The sequence below is a fragment of the Aspergillus brasiliensis genome (assembly GCF_001889945.1).
Source record: "Aspergillus brasiliensis CBS 101740 unplaced genomic scaffold ASPBRscaffold_1, whole genome shotgun sequence".
NCBI classification, from domain to species: Eukaryota; Fungi; Ascomycota; class Eurotiomycetes; order Eurotiales; family Aspergillaceae; genus Aspergillus; species Aspergillus brasiliensis.
In genome coordinates, this window is record NW_027137442.1 from 886347 (window position 1) to 910397 (window position 24051).

A 24051-nucleotide genomic window follows, 5' to 3' on the forward strand; every position below is an offset into this window, starting at 1 on the left:
ACATCCGCCCAGTGAATGAGACAGGGAAATTAATGCGGTGGACTGAACCCTGTAGAATTCGCCCCCAAGAATGTAATCAAATGAGTTCTAGTCTAGTCTCTATCTATCGTCATGGGTATCATCAGATCCTCCGTTGAGGATCAGAAACTCACTTATGCGGTCTTCCCGCAAATGAGAGCGCTTTCGCCGAATGGCAGTCGTAACTTCCACCGAAAGTCGATTGAGATATCGACAGATTGCCGCAACAAATGGCTGTGCGCGTGACCAACTGCCCTAAGCCTTGTCCATCTCATGCAATTCTCCGAGTACAATCAATGCCCGAACGAGTGTGAGGCTTTGTCAGACCGAAAGGAAGACGCCCCCAACAAGTCCTGTATTCGATAACAAGCACGAATAGGGAGCTGGCTGTGTACATGTGGGCCCAGACAACAGTAGCTTTTTCGATGCAGATGCCACATGAGTGAGCGTCCTGCGACTTTCACCGGGCCCCAGAGCCATGGACTAGGTGGCTACAGAAGAATCAGAAGAAGATCACGATTCGTTCTTCGAGGCATCAATGGCCGCAGTGGTGTCGCGCTTGAGGAAATGGCCCTGAATCCAGCAGCGGTACATCTTCAGCTTGCGCTGACGGTTGACAATCAAGCGATAATCAACACCCAGCTTCTTGACGTCAAAAACACCCTTCGTGTCAGCAGTGTTCTGCTCATCCTTAACCTCGGTTTCCTGTCCTGCCGCAGGTGCCGTGGGCAGGCCCTTCTCCGGAGTCCATTGACTCCACATCTGTTCCAGCTCATCGCGATCAAAGAAGTACACCCGTGTTCCATCGCCACGAACGTAAAAGTTCTCGCCCATGTATCGGTTCTTCTTGAAGCGAACCTGTGCCAAGTCGCCCCGTCCGTAATCACGGAACAGAACATGTCCGCCGGGCTTCAAGACGCGGTACACGTTGCGAAGAGCCTGCTTCCACTGTTCGGGGGCCAAGGCAGAGAAGATGAAGATCAGAACAACAACATCGACCGACTCCTCAGTAAGACCCGGAGGAAGTCCATTGCTGTTCTCGTCCGGCTCCGCCGTGACATCCCACACGTCAGCTGTAATATGCTTGGGGTTGTAGTGTGGGCTCTCGCGCATGACCTTGACAGCGGTCTTGGAGAAATCGCAGGCATGGACCATGAGCTCCTCGTTCTCGTTGTTCTCTAGCAATGGGAATGCGGTATTTCCAGCGCCTGCACCGACCTCCAGCACCACCTTCTTTCCTGCAGTGGGCTGGGTCACATCCGCAAGGACAGGGAACTCCTGGCGGAGCCATTTTCGGTTCTTGAAAAAGTTGGCTGTGTTGTTCTTGTAGAAAAGGTTCCACCATTTGGCAGGATCGGCGTTGAAACGGTTTCTGTCGAATTCGGAGACCGGAGTCTCGCGCTGCTTCGAATACTGGACTTCGGCGAAGGCCTTGAACTCGTCGTCGGGCTCTACATGGTCCCAGGCGTTGAACTCGAACACGTCGTCTCCTTCTTCCAGGTAGCGGGAGCCGAACTGGAAGGGATCACTCCGCTTTTGATTGTTGGAGGGGTCGTGGGAGCGGTGCGGGGCAATCTGAGGTGGCGTAACTAATTGGAGAACAGTCGCGATATCATCGCTTGAAGAGGCAAGCGGTTCAGGTGCCATGATGATACACTCTGGCTTGAGCCTGGAAAGATGTGAGTCGGACGGGGTTGAGTTGGGGCCGAGTGGGAAAGTGACGCCCCTCGATAGAAAGTAGAAGCCGATAAGAAAAATTTACAAACTTTGCAAACACTAAGCGACAGTCATGTGATGGGCGGCCCACGTGCATTGCCATACGATCCGTGGAAAGGATATGGGGTGTGGAGTAAATACTCCCCTTTCAGCTAGAATAGGTAGTGTCTTGACAAAATTATTCGCTGTATCTAATCTTCAATAAATACACGAGACCATATAGTGAGGTCATAACAAGCAGCACTTTTGGTTCGTTTCAATTCGCCTATACAAAACAGTAGCCACGTGCGGTCCCAGACTCAAAACCATCCAAAACCATCCCAGATAGAGTAGCTGAAAAGAGAAAAAGAGACTGATATAAGACAAAGTTACTTGGAAGAAAATATGGTAGCAAGAAAGGACATATAATTATATGTGCCATTCCGATTACTCGAGAGAGTCGGTGATACAACCGTGGCTGGCATCCTTGACGGTTCTGTGGTGTAAGGTTAGCATCGTGTCTAATTGTGAGCCGTAGGTATGCATCGTATAGATAAATGCGATGCCAGTTAAAAGGGCGTTACGTACCTAGCGTACTTGCCGAGGGTACCTCTCAGGGTCAGGCCGGTGGGAGGAAGCTTGCCAGCAGCCTTGTCGGCTTCCCACTCCTTTCTTCTCTGCACGAGCTCGGTCTCCTCAACTTCAAGATCCAGAACACGCTTCACAGCGTCAATAGTGATGACATCACCATCCTTGACCAAGCCGATGGGACCACCAACGGCGGCTTCAGGAACAATGTGTCCGATCAAGAATCCATGAGAACCACCAGAGAAACGGCCATCAGTAATCAGGGCGCAGGACTGTCCAAGGCCGGCACCCATGAGGGCGGAAGAGGGCTTCAGCATTTCTACTCGTCGCAGAGATAGTTAGCTTCATCGATACACAAGCGAAGTAGAAGGGAGGAAATTTTGTTATAGCGGCTTACCGGGCATGCCAGGTCCTCCCTTAGGACCAGTGTAGCGGATGACAACGACGGTCTTTTCCTCCTTCTTGATCTCGTTGCGCTCAAGAGCAGCAATGAAGTCATCCTCATCATCGAAGACGCGAGCCTTTCCGGTGAAAACAGTTCCTTCCTTACCGGTGATCTTGCCAACACTGCCACCCGGAGCCAAGGAACCCCTCAAGATCTGGATGTGGCCAGTCTCCTTGATGGGGTTGGACAGGGGGCGGATGATCTTCTGGTCCTCAGGGAAGTCCGGAACGTTCTCCAAGTTCTTGGCCAGGGTCTGACCAGTGACAGTCATGCCAGAGCCATCGATGAGACCTTCCTTCAGCAAGAACTTGAGCAGAGAGGGGGTACCACCGATCTTGTGAAGGTCAGCCATGACGTACTTGCCGGAAGGCTTAAGATCCGCCAGGAAAGGAATGCGATCCGACACGGACTGGAAATCTTCAATGTCGAGCTTGATGCCAACAGAGTCCGCAATGGCAATCAAGTGAAGAACGGCGTTGGTGGAGCCACCAGTGATGTTGACGAGAACCATGGCGTTCTCGAAAGCCTGGCGAGTCAGGATATCCGAGGGACGAATGTCCTCCTTGAGCAGGGTCTTGATGGCCTCACCAGCCGCAAGACATTCAAGGTACTTAGCGTCAGACTCGGCGGGGTTGGAAGAGGAACCAGGAAGGGTCATGCCCATGACTTCAATAGCAGTGGCCATGGTGTTCGCAGTGTACATACCACCGCAGGCACCACCTCCAGGGCAGGCATTGCGGATAATGTCGAATCTCTGGGGCTCAGTGATTTCCTTGCTCAGGAACTGGCCATATGCCTGGAAGGCGGAGACGATATCAATGTCGGCGTTATTCTGCATGGAGGCGCAACCAGGCTTAATGGTACCACCGTAGACCATCAGACTAGGGCGGTTCACTCGTCCCATTGCCATCAACACACCAGGCATGTTCTTGTCACAGCCGGGAATACTGATGTTGGCGTCATACCATTGACCACCCATAACCGTCTCAATCGAGTCGGCGATCAGATCGCGACTCTGGAGAGAGTACCGCATTCCCTTAGTACCCATACTGATAGCATCGCTAACACCGACAGTGTTGAACTGGAATCCGACCAAGCCGGCCTTCTGGACACCCTCGCGGACACGGTTGTTGAGATCGAGCAGATGCATGTTGCAGGGGTTGCCGTTGTACCAGACAGACGAAATGCCGACCTGGGCCTTGTTCATGTCCGCCTCAGTGAGGCCAGCTGCATACAGCATGGCTTGGGAAGCACCCTGGGAGATAGGCTGGGTAATGTGGCGGGAGACCTTGTTGAGGCCAGTATACTCGTCATCGTTGCCGTTTTGTTGCTTCGGCAGAGTCGTGGACAGAGGGCGGCTATAGTGGTAAAACTGATATCAGCCTCTTGTTCTGAAGCAATTGAAGCACGAAGCCCATGTTCTTTCCATACCTGTTCAGCAAAGAGCGCTTGGCGATGCTCCGGAGAGCGGAGGGCATACGCCCCCGGGTTTGGGAAAGAAGCATTGCCGTCCTAGTGCGCGTGGATCGCGAGACAATGGGACAGGGCAGGGTGCAGCAGCGGGGTGAATGCGTTCAAACAGACACAGAGACCTTGAGAACCCTTTACCACAACAAGAGGAAGAGATTAAGTAGACCCGACCGAGGAAAGTGACTCCAGTAGCAAAAATGGGCCGGGGGCCTCCGCAGCGAAGTCGGGGCCGGAGTTGGACAGCGACTCCGCGCCGCCCAATGTACGGCCATGGATTGTCAGCAAATCAGCAGCCCGGCCCCGCTGAATAATAGCGGGTGCTCCCCGTGACTTGCTGCCCTCCAGAGAGCTACCCTAAACAAGTCTAGCGTCGCTTCTTGCTGGCTTCGCCGATCCTTGCCCTGGGCGCTGAGACCCCATATAATGCCTGATCCGACCGCTCCCTTGACCGCTAAAAGCGGCAGAACCTCGTCGACCTCGCTGAAAAACTTACGGAAATAGACGGATATAAGCGGATATATACTTGAACACCTCCGAAAAAATGAATCAGCATTCTGTACACTTTTTCACCGCCTTGGAGTAAGGATGGCAGAATTCGATGTTGCGTGTGTGCCCATTGCGGCCACTCCGCCAAGTGCTTAGTGCACCTTACTGAATTGGGTGCTCCATCTATACAAAGCTCTTTACTTAGGCTTCATCTTCAACACACCGGTTTTGATCAATATCAACTCCCTGTGCCCCCATACATTTTTTTACATTTCTGAACGTCACACCAAAGCTTTTAATAATCATGCGATATCGGTCAGAACATGACAGACCCATCCTCACTGTGGTCATATGGATGGGTCGACTGTTACACTGTACACCTAGATTACTGACTCTTTCAAATATTTCCGTGCTGTTGCCGCAATAGTGCCACACGAGATCGCGGAGAATACAGAATTTAGGCGTCTTATAAGTAGGGGCTTCGCTTCTGTGTTTCTGCCAACCGTGATGTTGGTACGCGATCGTGGCCGCTCCCCCCTTTGATGCAAGGCACGCAATAAGAATGCAGGTGGAATGCAGGCTCTACATTGGCCCGTGGGAACAAAACACTTCTCAAAGTAATGGTGAATTTGATCTTGAACACCTTCAACTAATTTCGCCACTATCAATCCTCCGGTCTACAGCAGCGAATGTGGTTCGGCCTCCATGTAGGATGGCATCAAACGAGGACATTGCGTCCATTGCTATAGGTGCTTTGGGTCTGCTACTGGTTTCAGGCTGTAGTGTCCCTGCATCACTCGGCATAATTCGGCGATTCCTGCATATCAAAGAAACACCTCCAATCCAATTGCCTGGAGCACATGTTTTCGACAGACCTGGCTATGAGGATAAGGACGGGGTGGCTAGCAATGAAGCATTGGAAGGGCTTTCGGATCTTTGGCAGAGACTCGGCATAGTCGCTCTGTCAGTCACCGGGTTTGGGATATCATTGACACAGGCTGTCATTTCTATAACGAAGGGCCAACATGTCTTGATTGTTCCGTTTTGCCTGGAGATGGGGAGCTGGGTGAGTCCGACAGCTGAATTTCTTCCTTGGCTTGATCTCTGACGGACAGTTCGGGTTTAGGGAATTATGTGCATACAAGCGATTGGCTTCTTGGTTGAGCCAGCACCTACCAGGCGGTACATGTTAGGAATATATGGATTTGGGGCTAGCTTACTCGCCGCCATAATCCCTTGTATGGAGATTGGTCTGGTCTGGAGTGCTGGGCAACGCCTAGATGCTGTGTCAGTAGGATTAACAACAAGCTTACTCGGGATATCCTGCTCCAGAGCTGTTCTCTGTCTTCTGCTTCCTCGTCGCCCAGATGTGTACCACGACGGCCAGGTCGTCGACCAAGAGCGCACTGTCAGTGCTATGGAACGGTTCACCTTCAGCTGGGTCAACAATCTCTTAAAACATGCGATCGCCAATGGAGGATTGGAACTCGATGACCTTCCCAAGATGCCCTTCGATACACGTTCACAAACTCTCCATTCACGTCTCGATCGTATGCGCGGTTCGCGAGCACTCTGGAAGTCCCTCGTGGTGGCGCACCAACGTTCACTCATTCTTCAGTCATCGCTTAGCATGATCATCTGCATACTAAGTTTCGGCCCGCAAGCAGCAATGTACGGGATATTGAAAGCGCTTGAGAATCGCTCTTTCAACCCTACCATGAATTCTAAGGATGTTAATGAGGCATGGGCTTGGGTGTTCGGGCTGGGAACGGTTCTCATTCTCTCCTCCAGCATCGAATCGTGGCTTTGGTGGATCATATATGCAAAGCTTTGGATACCCATCTACGAAGGTCTTTCAGCGCTCGTATTTGCCAAGTCAATGAGGTGTAAGGATATCAAGCAAGTGATATCGTCTGAGAAAATGGAAGGAGAGGGCCACGGTGAAGAGGAACTTCAGAAGGACGTCGGCAGCCAGAGTCCTATTAATCTTGCTTCGGTGGACTCGAAACGCATTGCAGATTTTGTCATGTTCAACTACTTGATACCTTCATGTGTTATTCGGCTGCTTATAGGAGGTGCCTTCTTAGTCCATCTAATAGGATGGCCAAGCCTATTAGCTGGCGTTGCAACTGCTCTTCTTGTGGCCCCTATGAACGCCTACTTGACGAAGAACTACTCTACAGCACAAGAAGAATACATGAAGGCAAGCGACAAACGGATGGGGGCTGTAGCAGAGGTTCTACACGGAATCCGCCAAATCAAATTTTCGGCATTAGAGCAGCAATGGCAGGCCCGCATAAAGGAGAAGCGCCGCGTTGAATTGAATCTTCTCTGGCAAACCTCACTATACACTATTGGCATGGTGTCTGTGTGGATTATGGGACCTCTGATGCTGTCTGCCGTCTCCTTGACAGTATATACCCTAACCCGTGGCGAGCTTTCTGCCTCCGTTGCCTTTACGACTCTTTCCATATTCGGCTCCTTAGAGTCGGCGATGGGAAGCTTGCCTGACTTACTTTCGAAAGGAATGGAGGCCAAAATTAGCGCAGATCGCATCGAACGATATTTGGACTCGTCTGAAAAGTCCCTCCATACGTCCGCCGTCGACAAGATCTCCTTCCACAATGCAACGATTGCATGGCCTGGAGAAGAAGGTGCCGAGTTCGACCAGCGTTTTTTGCTCCGAGACCTCAACTTGCAATTTCCTCCCAGAGGTCTAAGTGTAATTGCAGGCAAAACTGGATCGGGCAAAAGCCTCCTTTTAGCCTCAATCATAGGAGAATGTGAAGTTTTGTCTGGGACTGTGGCAGTACCGCATGCTCCTTCTGTAAAAAGGACATACGATCAGCGAGCCACTCGCCACAACTGGATCATTGACTCGGCTATCGCATATGTTGCTCAGAACCCCTGGTTGGAGAATGCCACTATCAAGGACAATATCCTTTTCGGCCTTCCGTTCGATCGCTATCGATACCGCAAAGTAATTCACGCGGCGGGCTTGAAGAAAGACATTGCGATGCTTCCAGATGCCGATCTAACTGACATTGGTGCAAATGGAATTAATCTAAGTGGTGGTCAGCGCTGGCGGATCTCATTTGCGCGTGCTCTTTATTCCCGTGCCGGAATCTTGGTCATGGATGATATATTCAGTGCACTTGACGCTGAAACTGGGCGCCACGTCTATGAGCATGCCCTTATCGGCAAGTTAGGCCAAGGCAGGACCAGAATCCTTGTCACACATCATCTTGGGTTGTGTCTGTCTCGAACCGACTACTGTGTCATCCTGTCGGACGGGCTCACCATGCATGCTGGGACAGTGGATGAGTTGGCAGCCACCCAGATCTTGGTAGACTTGCTGGGCGATTCAACCCATTCATCAAATGGTCGGAAGTCCGACGTAGTAGACGAAGAGCCTCTGTCAGCGATGAAGCGTGTCTCTACTGAATCAGGCTTCTCAGTAGCAAGTGTCACGGAGACCCCAAGGAAATTCACTGAAGATGAAAGGCGTGAAAAAGGAGCCGTATCCATGCAAGTGTACACAACATACATGACCAAGGGAAGGTGCCTACGCTTGTGGATGACAACGTTTCTGGCCTACGTCGCATTCATGGCGCTTTTAGTCGGAAGAGTAAGTGCCCATATCTCCCCATTCACGGATTACAATTAACCATTCTCAGTCTTGGTGGATAAGCGTCTGGACAGACTCGTCCACGTCGTCATCTCGCCCAACATACCCAGATAGTACCTTACAATCCCGAACAAACCAAATCAGCAGACATTTTGTCGACAAGGATTCCATGTTCTATCTCACCATCTATGTATGCTTTTCAGTAGCCGCATGTCTTATTGGGACTTTGAGGACTTTGGCACTTGCCCTCGCCTCAATGGAGTCTTCTCAGCGACTCTTCGACGACTTGTTGGCAGCTGTACTGCGATCACCGCTGCGGTGGCTAGATACGGTGCCTCTCGGCCGGATTCTCAACCGATTTACATCTGACATGTATATTCTTGATTGGAGGCTCGGTTATGATATTGGGCACTTTGTGTTCAAGGCGCTAGAGCTGAGCAGTATACTAGCAGCAGGAGTGCTGGTCTCACCGGTGCTATTGGTGCTTGCCTGTATTCTTTTGATCCTATGCTTTCGACTCTCCAAGATCTATCTTACGGGAATGCGCGAAATTAAACGACTGGAAAGTACCGCTAAAAGTCCTGTCCTGGAACGGTTCGGGTCCAGTCTTTCTGGGCTCACGACAATTCGAGCTTTCAACAAAGCAGACGTCTATATAAAAGACATGTACGCTCGCATCGATCGCCATGCTCAGGCGGCGTGGTATCTCTGGCTTCTGGACCGCTGGCTATCATTTCGGATGAGTGTCGCGGGAGCCGTACTGGCCGGTATGACAGCAGCCTTGGTTGTATACGTGCCCAGCATCTCTCCGGCACTGGCAGGCTTTGCCATGACATTTGCTTTACAATACAACTATGCCGTGTCGATGGGTCTGCGTTTCTATGCAAATGTGGAGACAGACATGAACGCTACTGAGCGGGTGTTGGAATACTCCAGCATTGAGCTTGAGGAGCAAGGGGGCCATAATCCGCCAGCAGCATGGCCCACGCGTGGGAAAGTCGAAGTTGAGGATTTGGTCGTGGGCTACGCCCCCGATCTGCCCCCTGTGATTGACGGGCTCAGCTTCACTATGGAGAATAACCAACGAGTGGGCGTTGTTGGACGTACCGGTGCTGGAAAATCATCGCTAACCCTGGCATTGTTCCGCTTCCTCGAGGCCCGACAGGGGCGCGTACTGATTGATGGGCTGGATATCTCGCAGCTCAAGCTGGAAGCATTGCGCAGCCGTCTTGCAATCATACCTCAAGACCCGGTCCTCTTTTCGGGGACGCTGCGGTCCAATCTAGATCCGTTCGATGAGTATAGTGATCTGGAACTCTACAATGCCCTCGAGCGGGTACATCTCATCTCGTTCGAGGATACGTTGACCCTGGCGTCGCACTCGAGTAGCGAGCCACTGAGCGACAGCGGCACGTTGCCATCGTCATCCGCGAACTCGAGTTCCGAACCGGTCAAATCAAGCAACTTCTTCGCCTCGTTGTCATCGATCGTCTCGCAAGGAGGGCTCAATCTCTCCCAGGGTCAACGGCAACTACTTTGCCTTGCGCGAGCCATAGTGTCCCAACCGAAGATCATGATCCTAGACGAGGCCACCTCAGCCGTAGATATGGAGACCGAAACGTTGATCCAGCGGTCCATTCGAGAAGAGTTTGGACGCAATGCTACTTCGCTTCTTGTCATTGCGCACCGACTCAGCACTGTTGCGGACTTTGATCGAATTTTGGTGATGGACGCCGGTAAGGCCGTGGAGTTTGGCACACCGCAGGAGTTGCTTGAGATTGAGGGAGGTGTGTTTCGAAATCTGGTGGAGAACAGTGGAGAGCGAGCACATCTGGAGCGAGTCATCAAGGGAGAAGAAACAGAAGCTTGAAGTTATGGCTTTATTTTGTTCAGCATGGTTAGCGTTTTGGGTGGAATTTGTGTATACTAATTGATATGTACAGTAAGGGCGTCCTCTACTGATTGCTGAGGATGTCTCTTCGACGTTAACAATTCTTGTTGGGTTATCAGCGACGCAGAATGCAGTATCGTATTCTTACTTGGTATTTACAAAACCATACCTGATGTATGATGAACAACCTCTACGACCCTTCCGGTTAGTGTCCTTGAAACCCTTCGAAACCGTCGCAGCGCTGGACTTTAAAAGCTCCGGCGGACCTGCTCTTTTCATGGGATTTCGACTTGCCTTTCCTACTCCGTTATAGCGGCATTCCCTTTCTTCCATCATCTCCCATCGTCATTATCATCTCCCACCTCTCCTCCGTATAGGAATTCATCCAATTCAGACACTCTCACATGGGATCGGACTTGCTACGGTCGCCGACTAGTCAAGACATCAAGACGGAGATAGCCACGCAGTCTTCCTCACCACCGCCACTCCCCGTGGTAACCCCCGCTGCTGCTGCTGCTACCGCCGCCGCTCAAGTGGACCCTGAAGATGACTGGGCTGGTCTCTGCGACCGCAAGGAACGCCGGCGACGACAGAACCGGCTGAACCAACGAGCATACCGTGAGAGCATTCCCATCATTTACTCACCTATCATCAATCTCAGCTGACACATATAATTCCAGGGAAACGGAAACAAGCCGAACGCAGCAGCAATAATAATGCCCTGGTCATACGGTCATCCTCATCACAATCACCGCTAGGCATCAACAACAAGAATGAGCAAGGCAACTCATCGTCATCACCATCCTCCTCCTCCCCAGACTCCAACTCCTCCCAGATCCTCACCCGCCAAACCCTAAGTAGGGAAGCCTCCAAACCGGAAAACATCCGGCGGATATTCGAGCACTTCGCCCGGGTCGCCTACGAAAGCTACTTCCGGGGCTCCCCCTCCGCCGACCACCTCCTCACGCTGAGCAAACTCAACGTCTTCCGCGCCTTCATGACCAACATGAGCGTGCTCGGCTTTGGCAATCAAACCACCTGGTGTGACGACGACGATGCCCTCTCCGTCTTCAACACCTTACCTCCGGAGGTCATCCAGGAAAAGAGACTCCCTGTGAGTCTGCGTCCGACGAAGATCCAGATGCAGGTGCCGCATCACCCGTGGTTGGATTTCTTTCCCCTGCCACGCCTCCGGGATAATCTGTGCTTGATGATCGATCGGTTCGATGATGATGAACTCTGCCATGATGTGATGGGGTTTTGGGATAATGCGTCGGATACGTGTAGTTTGCTGGTGTGGGGGGAGCCGTCGGATCCGGCGAATTGGGAGGTCACAGAGCAGTTTATAAGGAAGTGGCCGTGGGTGCTGAGGGGGTGTCCGGAGTTGTTGAAAAGTACGAATCGGTGGAGGCAGAAGAGGGGGGAGAAGATGATTATTCGGTATTTATAGGGATACAAGTATCGTGTTAGCTGTCAATAGTGATGAGTGATGAATGGATTGAATATAATGCTTGATGATCATCCTTTCTTTTCTCTCCAGATTCTCTCCGAAGCAACTACACATATTACCTACTGGTCGTAGATAATTAGTGATAAGTAAGTAGTACATACGCACGAACAATCATCAATCCGGTATCTCCATACTAAAAAGCAAGTAGTAGTACAAACAAGACTAGTACTACCAACGCATAGTATGTATGCACTCAAATACCACTGACAGATAAATAAGCATAAACACTCAATCTAAAATCTAAAAACAGCAACACCACTACATAGTATTACATCATCGTCACCAGCATCCTGATCCAACTCACTCCCCTACACAACGCAAATCCTATGCAACTCCCCCCGGCCCCTCTCCGGAGATACGGTCGCCAAGTTTGCCAAGACAGACGCTAATGCACATTGCTGACAGGCCTAAATTACTGGTTCCCTGGATCGTGGAGAATCATTATCCAATCAGAGGGTGCAGATAGGGTGATCTGCTTGGCAAAGTCATAGATTTGTCAGCGATGATAGAAGGGTGCTTTGTTCGGTTTGGTTATTTCGGTACGGGTACGCGAGGTATTATTGCCTGAGGCCGAGATGAGGATTGGCATAGTTGGGTGGATTGATTGGTATGATTGACTGATGATGAATCTATGTCCACTTTAGGCTGTGGGTACTTTATTGCATTGTATTGATAGTAATAATGTTAATGGTGCTGCGACAAGGCTGCGCAATTAATTAATCTACTCCACGTCAACGTCGACATCAACATCAACATCACATCCACAGGGCTGAATGGCCAGCATTCTTCGCCATGATAGTATCTGCAGCCTCAACAGAAGGATCAGATCACGTTCTCTCGTTCGGCCTTCTCCACCATCTTGCACAGTGCATCTGCCACTCCGTATGAAAAGGCATAGCCGCCTCCGCCAAATCCATATGCGGAGAGGATGTACCGGTCCCCGTGCTGCTCAGAGTCTAAGCGGAAGCCACCCTTCCTCGAGGGCCGGATGCCGACAATGTAACTGAGGGTGTCTTCGGGTGGATGTTCGGGGACGATTTCGGGTGCGAGACGGTGTGCGCGTGCGATTTCATCTCGGGCGATTTCCATGTCTGGCTCCGAGGATCTGTGGTAGAGTTAGTATTCGGTGTCCCCCAGGGTCTAGGAGTTCGTGATCAGGCCTTACAGGTTGTCAGCTTGCTTGACTCCCCCTAGGATGACGCCATGTGACATGGGTCGAGGGATAACGTAGGTGTATTCTTGACCGTTCCGGAAGTACATTGTGCGACAGTTCTCCGTCTTGTAGAACACGTTCTGCCCCCGTTCTGGGAAGCATTGGTCATCCTGGACGTCCTTGAGGGTTTGACTACCAATCCCGCTGGCATTGATAAATATACTAGACTCCGGGAACATGTGGTAGAGGTCCCCAAGAGACTCTATCCGCTTGCGAATGAACTGGCCCCCCAGAGCGGTGATCTTCTTGCCCAGGTATGGCATGTGGATGGTGGGATCAGTAACGAGAGTCTCGTACGACCATCCACAGCTAAATTCTGATGGATATTCACCCGGTTGCAAGTCACGCCACTAGGTCTCATGTCAACTTTTGATCTGTGTCTGTTGCTGCTCATGCGAGCTGTCCTACCTTGGCAGCCAGTGTCCTGCCCCATGCCGATGAGTTTTCGGCAGGGGGTCGTTCAACATACTCCAGGGCATCAACAATGCTGACACCGGATTCAGGTTCTTCTTGTGCCATTTTCAGTAGCTGACGATGGCTGATGGCTTGAAGATATCGCCAGTCCGAACTAATCCCGCCCGCTGGATGCCATGCTGCTCCGGCCCAGGCGGAGGCATAGCGGAAGTCTTGATCTCCCGGTAGATATTCAGCGACCAAGATGACCGGAAAGCCATTCTGTAGAAGCTGTCGCGCTGCAGCACAGCCAATAATGCCCGCACCCAGAATGATGATCGGGCGTTGTGCGAAGGGCACATTGGGTGTGTCGGCCGGATAGTGCTGGAGTTCGCCCATCTTTTCTAGAAAGATTCTGTAGCCCGCTACCCGTTAAAGTGGGGTTAGCAGGGGCTTTTTAAGGATAGTTATGGGGGAAGAAAGAATGGTTCAAGAAGGAAAGAAGAATGGAACAGTAGTGTGAGAGGCAAATGATGCAAGAGCCCATCGAAAGGGACGACGGGTTTATACCACGGCGGCGACATCGGAGCCTTCAAATTATATTCTTGCTGGCCTCCCAATACGATCTCACCCCAAGTCCCTCAGGAGATATAGTCCGAGCCGCTTTGGAAGCCATGAGAGCGATCATGAGCCATTAGTGAGGGAAAAGTGCAGTGGGATGGGGGACTTTTTCGGATCGAAGCGCCCAGAAGCCAGATCCGCCAGGCGGTTCGAGCCGACTAGCGGGTCGAGCCGCTGCTGGTGAGAACTCGATCTCTCCTCCTCATTTGGCGCTGCCTTACTGATGCTCCTCCCTCCCGGTTATCTTTACTTTCTCCAGTGTGGTTAGTCCCTCGAGGACTCGTCAGCTCCCAGCATCACCTGCAGCCCTCATAGGTTCTGGGTGGATGGCGCCATGCCCGACACGGCTTGATGGGGCGGTCCTTTCCGACAAGCGAAAACTGGTAGTAGATTCGTATTTGCGAGGTGATCCGCGAAGAGCATTTGGCGATTGATGTCGACGTGTCATGTCATCGAATCGGTTTTGAAACCGGGTGGCGGGTGAACAATCCGGTCCACGAGGATGACAGGATGAGAATGTGCGAAGGCCTTCAGTTATCACAATTGGAGTCTAGGAGGGGTGATACCAGCATACCATCTGCCGCGCCCGATCGTTGTATCTCCGTCCACCGCGAGTTCACCTCTCAACAAGATTTTGTGCTAAGAGCACAGGCGAGAGGAATGACAATCACTGCCGCTGACATGGCCTGATGCATAAGTTTCAATGGTTCATGTTCATCCCGATGGGGCGTGGGACTCTAGCTGGGCATCGCAATAGCCTTGTCTTGCCCACTTACGTGCTGCGGGGCTTGGATTGGACTCTCACAGCAACAATGAAAACTCTCTCGTAAACGATGTGGATCTGTTAGGAAGTGCAGGATACACGCGTCCGCTCAACACTCAGCCACCTCACCCCTGTCGTAGTCCAGCTGGTGATTGGAAAGTCCTCGAGGTCATCGGCGTCACCGAGAGTGCCACGGCCGATTGAGTTTGGAGACTCCGAACCATAGAGACATCAAGAAGGCCGCAACCTATATCAGGATACCTGCGTACAGGGTACACCAAGCCGTAGATACTGGAAGTGGAACTGTTTGTTTATGAGTACCGTTTTTCAGAAGTCCAGAACTGACGGGGGTAGTATGTGGAGCATTTCCTTCCAAAACAAATCGGTATACGAAGTCTCAGATTGCCCGACTGGTGCATGATTGACAAGGCATCCAGACACGGAAACGAGTGACAGGCCACTAAAGCAGCAGGGATACCCAGTTCGGAGCCGAGAAGAGTGACACCTGCTTGCTTGATTGCTTGCATTGCTTTGGGAAGATCCAGTTTGAGAAGGATTTACGGTTTCGCCGGGCATGATAAGCAAGATGTCGCTTTCGGGAGTTGTCACTGGTCACGTTACTGGCCATCCCTGCGATCTTCTGCATTAATGCCGGATAGTATTGATTCCATGTTCAGCTGCCGGGAGAGGTAATCTCCGGAAACAAATCTGTAGGATTGTGTGGTCAAGCAGAAGACCGTGAGTTATAGATGTTGTATGTTTAAGACTCGACAGAGAAGTTGTAGTAGAGTATTTGTACTGGACTGTAACCGGCAAGAGGCACAAACTAAATGGATTAGGATCTATCAGTTGGAGATAATAGATATGCCCAATTATATGGTGTTAATATAGTCTGACAACTAGTAGTTTGTTTTACTGTCGTAAACAGGGAATACCAAACATAAATTGTAATCCAGAACTGCTACAAACCCATGAGGTAAGTATACTACCGCGTAACCACCCGGCAGTAATGGCACTTTTACAATATACACAGTAACTACTACTGCTTAGCCCAGGCCAGACAGTTTCTACCAACTCAATGATTCGAATAGATACACAGGAAATCAATGTCGCTCATTGTAAGGTCCTTTCAGTATAATCGCGCTGGGTATCTCGTTTCTACAGCTAATATCACCAGATTGGACTAGGATGGAAAAGAGATTTTGTGGACAAACTTGAATCTAATACACGACAGGAGGTGTTTCACCAAAGAAACTATCTACTCCCTTCCCGAAGTACTACGTAGGTCGGTAGATAGATGCCATTACTTCATCTCCTCTACTTGAAGGGACAGGGTAAATGAGGACCGTGTGGGATCAGCCTATCCCTATAAGAAGAGTTAGCCCCCTGAACGATTTCATTCCTCCACTGACCTGGTCCATTCCCTTTCCGAGAGCCGATATCGGCTATTGTCCCTACAATGGACTGGTCCGAGTTGCTTTTCCGGAGGAGATTCGTGCCTAAGGCATACTACTATCTATCGTTTAAGATCGAGAAGTAATGTGTCAGGATGGTCACAACCTCATAGCCATCCTTGAGGATATCATCAATTTCATATGTATGTACGCTATATAACACTCTATTCACATAACATTATCATCATATATTAACACGTGTCCCGCATCACAGAGCGGACTTCTCCCACACAATCTCCTTCCCATTAAGTCCCTCCACGGCAGGAATCTGGGAACGCAAAGCCTGACCATAATCTCCGGCATTCGGCGTACGCAACAAGGTGTGGATGTGGAACTTCTTTGGCTCCTCGTTGTTGAGGAAGACACCGGAGTGGTGGTCGAATTCGACCAGAACCACAGGGCTCTGGAGGCGGTAGTAGAAGGGATCGCTGTCGCCGTATCCACCGATCCAGCAGAAGTAAGTCTCCGACTCGTATTGGCGGATCTGGTCCAGCTTCATCTGACGGGCCCGAGCGGGGAGGTACAACAGGTATTGCTCGAAGATGCCGTACATGAATTTCTTCTGTTCCTCGGTGAAGCCGTCGACGGTGATACCCTCATTAGGGACAACGCGGTTGTCCCGGTAGGCGCCGCACAGGTGGCGCTGATCATCGCGGTTCCAGCGGCCCGGGGGCATGGCGGGATCGTGCATCTCTGCGAATACGCGGGCCTTCTGCTGAAGGTCAGGGGTGAGGGATTGCATCAGTCGGAGGCCAAGCTCTTCTTCGATCTGCATGATCCGAGTACCCGAGTACGGGCCATCGTCAATCTCGTTGGGCTCGGCGCCAGTGAACCACGGGGAGGCAACAATCTGGTTCTTGTACAGGAAAATGTTGAGGCAAAGGTGGTGGCCATAGAAGGACCAGCCCCATGGCCGAGTGGTCGAGGGACGACCAAACAGGACAAAGTTGTAGGAGAACTCGTTCATCACCTTGGGAGATTCCACCAGCTCGCCGAGGAAGTGGTTGATGCGCATCGCCTTGACTGCCTTGTCGTAGCCCTCGGGGGACAGGGTGGTCTTCAGGACGTTCATAATGGCATCGCGCAGCTTGTTGTCAATCTCGTCGAGGCGCAGACCCTTGTGGGCCAGAAGGAACTCAGGGTTTGACCAGGTACGCCATTCGGGGGAGTCGATGTGATAGGACAGCGCCTGGCGCTGCTTGTCGTCGGCGAGGGACAGAACATTCTGAACGGACTCAACGACGTCGCCAACAGGCACACCTTCATCTTGGAGCGTGAACAAGCCGGGGCGAACATTTCCTATGGGGAATTGATTAGCTTTGGCCCCTCAAAGCGGCGGTGCGGGGTGAACTCGTTCGGGGAGAGAAGAACATACCGTCGGCGGTCACACCCTTGAAGGGTTCCTGCAGCAGATCAAGCCAGTGCATGTACAGCGCATGCAGCCACGGAGGGTTCTTCAGTGTCTTGAAATCATGGGCGTATTCATGAGCATCCTGAGTGCGCATCACCTGGAAGCGCTTCAGACTCAGGTCGGGCAAGTATTGACGGTACTCGCCCGTAGGTTTTTGCAGTTCAGCGGCGGAGTGGGCCATGATGGACGGATTGCAACAAGACACGGGGGGAATTGGCCAGTGTTGCAGGGAGAAGAGAAACGGGGAATTTGAGGAAAGAATGAGGGGGAGGGGTAATAGAGACAGGCAGCGACGCGTAGTTATTATAGTTGAACGTGTAGTGAGACTGCGATCGGCATCTGCTTTCCGTACTTCTTGGGATCTTTTCCCCGAGGCGTCACTCTCCACGTTATCTCCACACGCCTCCCCACCGTGTGGGAGGTGGAGAGCGGCTGTTTTCTTATCCGACTCTGTCTTCTTCAGTTCCTCCACACTTGCACTCGCCATTGCCGGTCTCTCTCTTCATTCCATCTTCCATATGGGCGATCAATGCGAACGGTCATCAATTCTCTATCCGTCGGATATAATAGAACTCCTTGCAGAGTGATTCTATCTACGAACGATCCAAAACCACAGCCTCCCTCACCCTCAGACGTGCATCAGCCCACTCCCCCGGATATCCCGACGGCTCTGCATAACTCCGTCTGTCCGTTAGTCCCATCTACCCCGAACCACTTGCTCACTCATCCCACGCCAGATGCGCCCTCAATTCCCCCAGTACCCCACTAGATTCCCCCGGATATTCAAATCGCGCTAAGACGTGCTGGTCGGGACGGACTAGAATTGCCTGGCCCTCCGCTAATCTCGTCAGCGCCATCCACTTTTCGCCACCCCCAGGCTGAAGGTCAAAGTTTGCCCCCCGGGCCATCATCTCGATTTTCAGCCCACTACACTTGCCGGGGAGTTGCCGTTTCACTTCTTCGAGGATCATTCCCCAATGATCGGCTGATGTCATGTCCACAATGAGTGTGAAGGCGTCAAATGCACACAAATCTAGCGTGGAGAACTGTTTCAGTTTTAGCTCCTCGGGAAGAAACTCAGATACATAGGAACAGTCAATGGGGGGAAGTCGTATCTGGTCTGGGGTCAACAATTTGATCCACGCGTGCGGTAGACGGGCTCCAGGAACGCAAACGGGCTCGTATGTCGAGGCACAATCTGGCCGCCTATGATTACCGTAGATGTAGCCCACATGAAGACCAAGATTGTCAAAGTGTTCATGCTGGCCCTCGATGCCTCTGTTGATCTCTTTCATCATCTGTGGGTCTTCAATGTTGCGATATAAGTTTTGTCTTGCAACACGAAAATCCGGATCAGTAGTCCCGAGCGCTTTCAAAAGACCAAATATCTGTTTCCCGTTCTTGACGCTCTGCTCGGCGTTGTCGCAGGCAACGGGTCGCCGATCAGCTTCATAGCTGTCCAGAAGCTTGTCACCACCCCAACCATGATGCACCGCTGCGAGCTTGTATGCAAGGTTATGGACATCCCCTAGACCGCTATTTAATCCTAATCCTCCAGTAGGTGGAAAGGAATGAGCAGCATCTCCAGCCCTGGGTGACAATGTCAGTACATACTCGAGGAGAGTGTGGTACAATACTACTAACAGCAATACACGGTTTGCTCGGTAGGAAAGTGCGACTTTTCTGCTCAATATCCATGGTCGATAGCTTAGCACGTCGTATGGGATCTTTGTACCGATAGCTGCATCGGCAACTTTGCGACAGAGTGCTTCGTCCCATGATCCCACCGGGTGCTTCTCAGCCTAGTTCAAAGTCAGCTGGGGCTGTTTTCGACATAAACAGGCAATTGAACGTCAATCTTTTCGAGTCTGGTGAACTCACATCAAAGTTGCAGATCAAGACTTGGTTCCCTCCCAAGTCGTATCCGATGATGAAACCGGATACTTCAGGGTCCATCACCCAGTGAAGCATTCCCACTCGCTCTTTGACCACCGGATGCAAATTGGCATTGATGTGGATTGTCATCATGGTCTCATCTATATAATGGTCAGCCGTGAAGCATCCAACGTATTGGTTATACCACATACAAGAGTCCTCGCCCTCGCTCTCTATCCCCAAACATCTCCGGACCGCACTCTTCGCCCCATCACATGCCACAAGATGGCGGCATTTCACCGTATACTCTTTCTGTGTCGCACGGTTCTCGATAGTGGCTAAAACATAGTCACCGCGCTTTACCAAAGATCAATCACAGCTCTTAGTTGTTATTACAACCCCCCGAGGAAACTTACGTCAACAAGTCCAACAAACGAGTGATTTTTCCGTATCTCCACCAGATTATTCTTGGATAACCTCTTAGCGACCAGCTCCTCGAACTCTGGCTGTGGAATATTGTGAATCATCTACCTCAAATATTAGTACGAAATCCCAATCCTCTAGACGCTCAAATATTTTCATACCGTCGGTGTACTCTCCAAAACCTCTGGATCCATGCGCTCATACGGAAGCCTTCCCACCTGCCTGCCACTCAAACTGGTAATGAAATTAACCCAGAACGCCTCTCCGCGCTTGGTTCCAATGTTGCGAATTTCGTTCACATCCAGCCCGTATTGTCGACATAGTTCGAGTGTTCTAGGCGACAGTGCATGTGCTTTTGGCGCTTGTAGCCTAGTGGGGTAGCGTTCACACAGCAAAGATCGGACTAGAGAGAGAAGTAGAAGAAGTCTGTCAGCAATTCTCTTTCTTTTTTTTTTTTTTTGTCCTGCCTTGAATACGCTTCTCTCGTGACCAATCTGCTATATCGTCGAGGGTGATGACGCCGTACCTCCAAGCTGGGCGAGCAAATACGCAAGGAATAAGCCACATGGACCGCCCCCGACGATCAAGATGGGCACATCGTCGTCGAAGTGGATGCCTTCCTTGGTAGGCGACATGCTGTTTGTTGGACTGTCTGTCTATGAGTCTAGTAAAGTGGTCGTCTATCCTAATAATCAACTCTGCCTTTTTATACGAGTTTCTCGTCAGGCTGGGCAAGTGGGAAAAGGCTATAGTATCACTACGTAGGATCTATCTACCTATTCGTTGTCCTTGCGGCTGACTTGCCCACCTTGCATTCCCCCACTCCCATCCGAGTGGGAAAATTGCGGAGATTTCGGCGGCTAATATGCGGGGATGTGTCTTGTAGTACTCTTCCATGATTCTAATGCTTCTATTCTTCTCTTTATAAAGTTATTCTATACCTTGATTTTTGTCTCCAGAATGTTGGTGATAAAGATGATGATGATATGTTAGTTATCGACTGTTTCATTCCATATCAGCCGTGACACCCTATTCTTCCCCACTTGAGTATCCCCGCCTCTGAATCTAGGAAATGGGCCATCTTCCTCGACTTTAACCGGTGGAATGTCCAAGTTGATGGCGAATTTAAAATCACTAATAATATCCTTTATCATTGAATAGATAGTCAATGGCTACCACCTGCAGTTCCTCGTATATCACTTCATATTTCCTATATTTCATCTAGCATGTTGTAATCAAGCTGTTCATCCTCGAAGCCGTGCCTCAAATCGACAATAAGGAATGCCAAATCTACGCGACAACACCGATGTATCCCCTTCTTCTTTGCTTCTTCTGATCACTCTAACTGGTATTAGGAATAACTTTCCCCATGTCAGAATATGGATTCATCTTGTCTGCGGTACGTAGGAGGTCGAACATGGCCAAAATTTCGCGGTAGGATGAAGACCAACATCACCCGAAAGGATGTAAGAAACCCCAAACAAAACAAACAAGTCAACAATCAGCGGGTCGACGAGGCCATCACAATATCTAATATTTACCAAAGTTCTGAGTTCCCACGGCTGCATTGTTATTGATTTGCTGCCCACTGCCGCTGTTAACATTGTTGGTTTGCGCACCCCCTCCGCTATTGAACTGGAATCCTGAGCTTTCGTCCGGAGTATCCGATTTGAGGGACTCCATTTCTTGAATGACCCTTGCAAGCTGGTTGTTCTGATTCGGACTGGCAGACTTGATCGCATGGTTGTTGACGATGAGCTGGACGTCCTTGGTGATCGATGCCATCAGCTCTTCCACCTTGTTCCCTTTACCGAATCTTCGGATGAGCTTCAAGTATCGTTTTTCCGCAGCGTCGTCTTCACCAGGAATGACCTTTTCGAAGATTTGCCGCAATTTACTGGCCTTTTCGTCACAGTCATCAAGGACCTGCTCTAAAGATTTACAAACGTCTGCCGGCAAGCGGTCTTTCGCTGGTTCGAGATGACTCCTGCATGTCTGCAGGGAATCGAGGAGGATCGGCAATCGGGCCCCGACTACCTTGAAGTTGTCGGATAATTTCTTGTCCTGCCGCATACCCTTATAGATCTTGATCGAGGCATCGATAATTCCGATAATGGCAGAAATGCTGCCAATAACTTCAAGTCCTGACATCCTGAGATGGGGTTGATGCTTGGTAGGGGGTAAAATGGAAGGGGAAGAAGTGATATCCTAGACCTGCGTGATGTTGGACTTGAGAAATTTTAGGGGCATCTACTTCCAGCCTCACCATGAGGGGTAACACAGAAATAAGTACGGAGTATACTTGACTCCTTCCCAATACAGACTGCATTGTAGCTACGATGAACCTAATATGCCGGAAAGCAAGATTTGCCTGCGTAAGGAGATATAACGTTATTGGATTAGATAGTCTGCTAGTTTCAGCCGATGTGATAGACGCCACTTAGTACTACTAATCACAGACATGGCATCTAATAGCCAATAGCGAATGCTACATACAAGTAAAACCCACTCCATATCAGACGCTGCGTGTAGTCATGAAGGAGAAATCGCCTTCTATAAGCAGCCACCAACAGATTCTCCGCAACCTCCAGCGCTGGCCAATACATTCTTATTGCTCAACCTGAACGATGCCTTACTGGTGCCGGACTGTGAGCACTTACATTAACTACGGAAGGTGACCTCCGGGCCCATCTGGCGTGTCAGGAGCAGGCTTTGAGGTTGTCGAAAGTACGGCGCCACCAACCTCCCGGATCAAGTGTTTGCTTCAAAGCTAATGCCCAACTTGGTAGTTAGTCACGGGCCGGCGGCTACGGACAGCCAACGAACCCTGCAAGGAACAGATGCCCACTGCTCATCCGAACACCTAGTGAGCAAACTGTGAGGACTAAGTCTCCAATGGGCAACAAGAACGCGAGAACCACGACAGAGCAGTAAATATGCAGTGAGATTGATGCAGTAAGTTTGATGCAGTGAGATTAACGCAGTAAGATCGACGCAGTAAGATCGATGCAGAATGATTGATGCAGTAACTATAATAGCGCCATGATATAGATAGAGAGGGTGATCTTCTATACAACTTCGGCAATCTCCGTGTGCAATTTTGAGATCTCAAGTTTGCTATTTTATTATAGAGACCAAAAGGCCTACCTTTAATTGCCAGGTCCCTAGTAGTCTAGATAAGTATATAAGGCTCAATGGCCAGTACAGCATCTCCTCCACGGCCACCTGTACCGTGTCAAATTTTTGCCCATCCGTTCTAACCCCCATTGAATCATAGTACGTACTCCCTCTGTTTGTTATGGCCTATCTGTTTATCCGTGAAAGAAGCATACTGATTTCGTTCCTTAGTCAAAGCACGGATTTCCCCCAAACTCTTTACCACAAAAGATGACTGGCACAAATTTCAACAGTGGCGGGGGTACGCAGGCAAATAACGTCAACAATGGAAGCGGGTCACAAAACAACAACAATGGTTCTGGAACTCAGAACAATCTGACTGGACCTAAGGCCACTTTCAACAACAACAACAACAACAACAACAACAACAACAACAACAACAACGACGACGACGACGGAGGTGGCAAAAGTTCTCCTGGAGGTTCTCAAGGTCGTAACAACGAGCAAGATGATGGACCAGGATATCGACATGGGAACGGATTTGTACGCGAGGACAGGCTAGGTTATCATCATTGTTTGATCTGTGGTGTAACAACACTCACGGACATTGGCATGAGTTTTCACATCAAACTGGCGCATGGTCGTTGATAGGCAGATAGAGAGGGGGGGGGATATCCATGGTTGAGCAGTTGGACATAACACTCTCAGTTCGTCTTTTGCAACAACGTTTGAACCCTATGACCGATGTCCAAGTTAACCAAGACATTAAACTCAGAATATATTGCGAAGAGGAATGTGGCGATGAAGGATTTCTTTAACCATATCGAAGGTAGTAGATAATCTGATCAAGTTCGTTCGGCAGTGTGTTTTTTTGACCGAGCTGCAGGGGAACGAGATACAGAATTTGACTCATGATGTACTGGCCTCATTGGCCTAGATATAATCTTGTTCTACCTCGGGCGTGTAGTGACTCAGTAGGGCATTAGGGGGCTCATTGAAGTGAAAGGGAAGACTGAAATAGACAGCAAGCGGGCCCCCGTAGCGCTTACC

The 24051-nt window shown here is 50.5% G+C and overlaps 9 protein-coding genes across 9 annotated transcripts; 3 read left to right on the forward strand and 6 right to left on the reverse strand.

Annotated features, from left to right (window-relative positions):
• Positions 1–531: 531 nt before the first annotated feature.
• On the reverse strand, positions 532–1665 carry ASPBRDRAFT_112551 (tRNA(Thr) (cytosine(32)-N(3))-methyltransferase; the record flags this gene model as incomplete). Its single annotated transcript, XM_067616663.1, has 1 exon — positions 532–1665. One exon carries the CDS (start codon positions 1663–1665, stop codon positions 532–534), a length of 1134 nt encoding a protein of 377 aa, XP_067484323.1.
• Positions 1666–1900: 235 nt separating this feature from the next.
• On the reverse strand, positions 1901–4422 carry ilv3 (dihydroxy-acid dehydratase ILV3). Its single transcript, XM_067619170.1, has 4 exons — positions 4178–4422; positions 2699–4104; positions 2302–2620; positions 1901–2209 (listed from the first exon to the last, which is right to left on the reverse strand). Exons 1-4 carry the CDS (start codon positions 4249–4251, stop codon positions 2161–2163), a joined length of 1848 nt encoding a protein of 615 aa, XP_067484324.1. The 5' UTR covers positions 4252–4422; the 3' UTR covers positions 1901–2160.
• Positions 4423–5414: 992 nt separating this feature from the next.
• ASPBRDRAFT_112415 (putative ABC bile acid transporter) lies at positions 5415–10200 on the forward strand (the record flags this gene model as incomplete). Its single annotated transcript, XM_067616648.1, has 3 exons — positions 5415–5768; positions 5829–8330; positions 8380–10200. The coding sequence occupies 3 exons, from the start codon at positions 5415–5417 to the stop codon at positions 10198–10200; spliced, it is 4677 nt and encodes a 1558-aa protein (XP_067484325.1).
• A 425-nt stretch (positions 10201–10625) lies between these two features.
• ASPBRDRAFT_190417 (DUF3425 domain-containing protein) lies at positions 10626–11671 on the forward strand (the record flags this gene model as incomplete). Its single annotated transcript, XM_067620228.1, has 2 exons — positions 10626–10839; positions 10902–11671. The coding sequence occupies 2 exons, from the start codon at positions 10626–10628 to the stop codon at positions 11669–11671; spliced, it is 984 nt and encodes a 327-aa protein (XP_067484326.1).
• An 882-nt stretch (positions 11672–12553) lies between these two features.
• On the reverse strand, positions 12554–13736 carry ASPBRDRAFT_24790 (FAD-dependent oxidoreductase; the record flags this gene model as incomplete). Its single annotated transcript, XM_067622092.1, has 3 exons — positions 12554–12836; positions 12897–13294; positions 13353–13736. 3 exons carry the CDS (start codon positions 13734–13736, stop codon positions 12554–12556), a joined length of 1065 nt encoding a protein of 354 aa, XP_067484327.1.
• A 2647-nt stretch (positions 13737–16383) lies between these two features.
• ASPBRDRAFT_114136 (DUF3500 domain-containing protein) lies at positions 16384–17767 on the reverse strand (the record flags this gene model as incomplete). The annotated part of the gene is made up of 2 exons (XM_067616797.1): positions 16384–17474; positions 17551–17767. The coding sequence occupies 2 exons, from the start codon at positions 17765–17767 to the stop codon at positions 16384–16386; spliced, it is 1308 nt and encodes a 435-aa protein (XP_067484328.1).
• Positions 17768–18305: 538 nt separating this feature from the next.
• Positions 18306–20519, reverse strand: ASPBRDRAFT_50052 (uncharacterized protein; the record flags this gene model as incomplete). The annotated part of the gene is made up of 7 exons (XM_067626472.1): positions 18306–19176; positions 19231–19388; positions 19468–19622; positions 19674–19818; positions 19878–19988; positions 20046–20287; positions 20411–20519. The coding sequence occupies 7 exons, from the start codon at positions 20517–20519 to the stop codon at positions 18306–18308; spliced, it is 1791 nt and encodes a 596-aa protein (XP_067484329.1).
• A 535-nt stretch (positions 20520–21054) lies between these two features.
• Positions 21055–22133, reverse strand: ASPBRDRAFT_36278 (uncharacterized protein). Its single transcript, XM_067623473.1, has one exon. The coding sequence runs from the start codon at positions 22033–22035 to the stop codon at positions 21415–21417; it is 621 nt and encodes a 206-aa protein (XP_067484330.1). The 5' UTR covers positions 22036–22133; the 3' UTR covers positions 21055–21414.
• An 885-nt stretch (positions 22134–23018) lies between these two features.
• ASPBRDRAFT_36279 (uncharacterized protein) lies at positions 23019–24039 on the forward strand. The gene is made up of 2 exons (XM_067623474.1): positions 23019–23160; positions 23233–24039. The coding sequence occupies exon 2, from the start codon at positions 23272–23274 to the stop codon at positions 23647–23649; it is 378 nt and encodes a 125-aa protein (XP_067484331.1). The 5' UTR covers positions 23019–23160; positions 23233–23271; the 3' UTR covers positions 23650–24039.
• Positions 24040–24051: the final 12 nt, after the last annotated feature.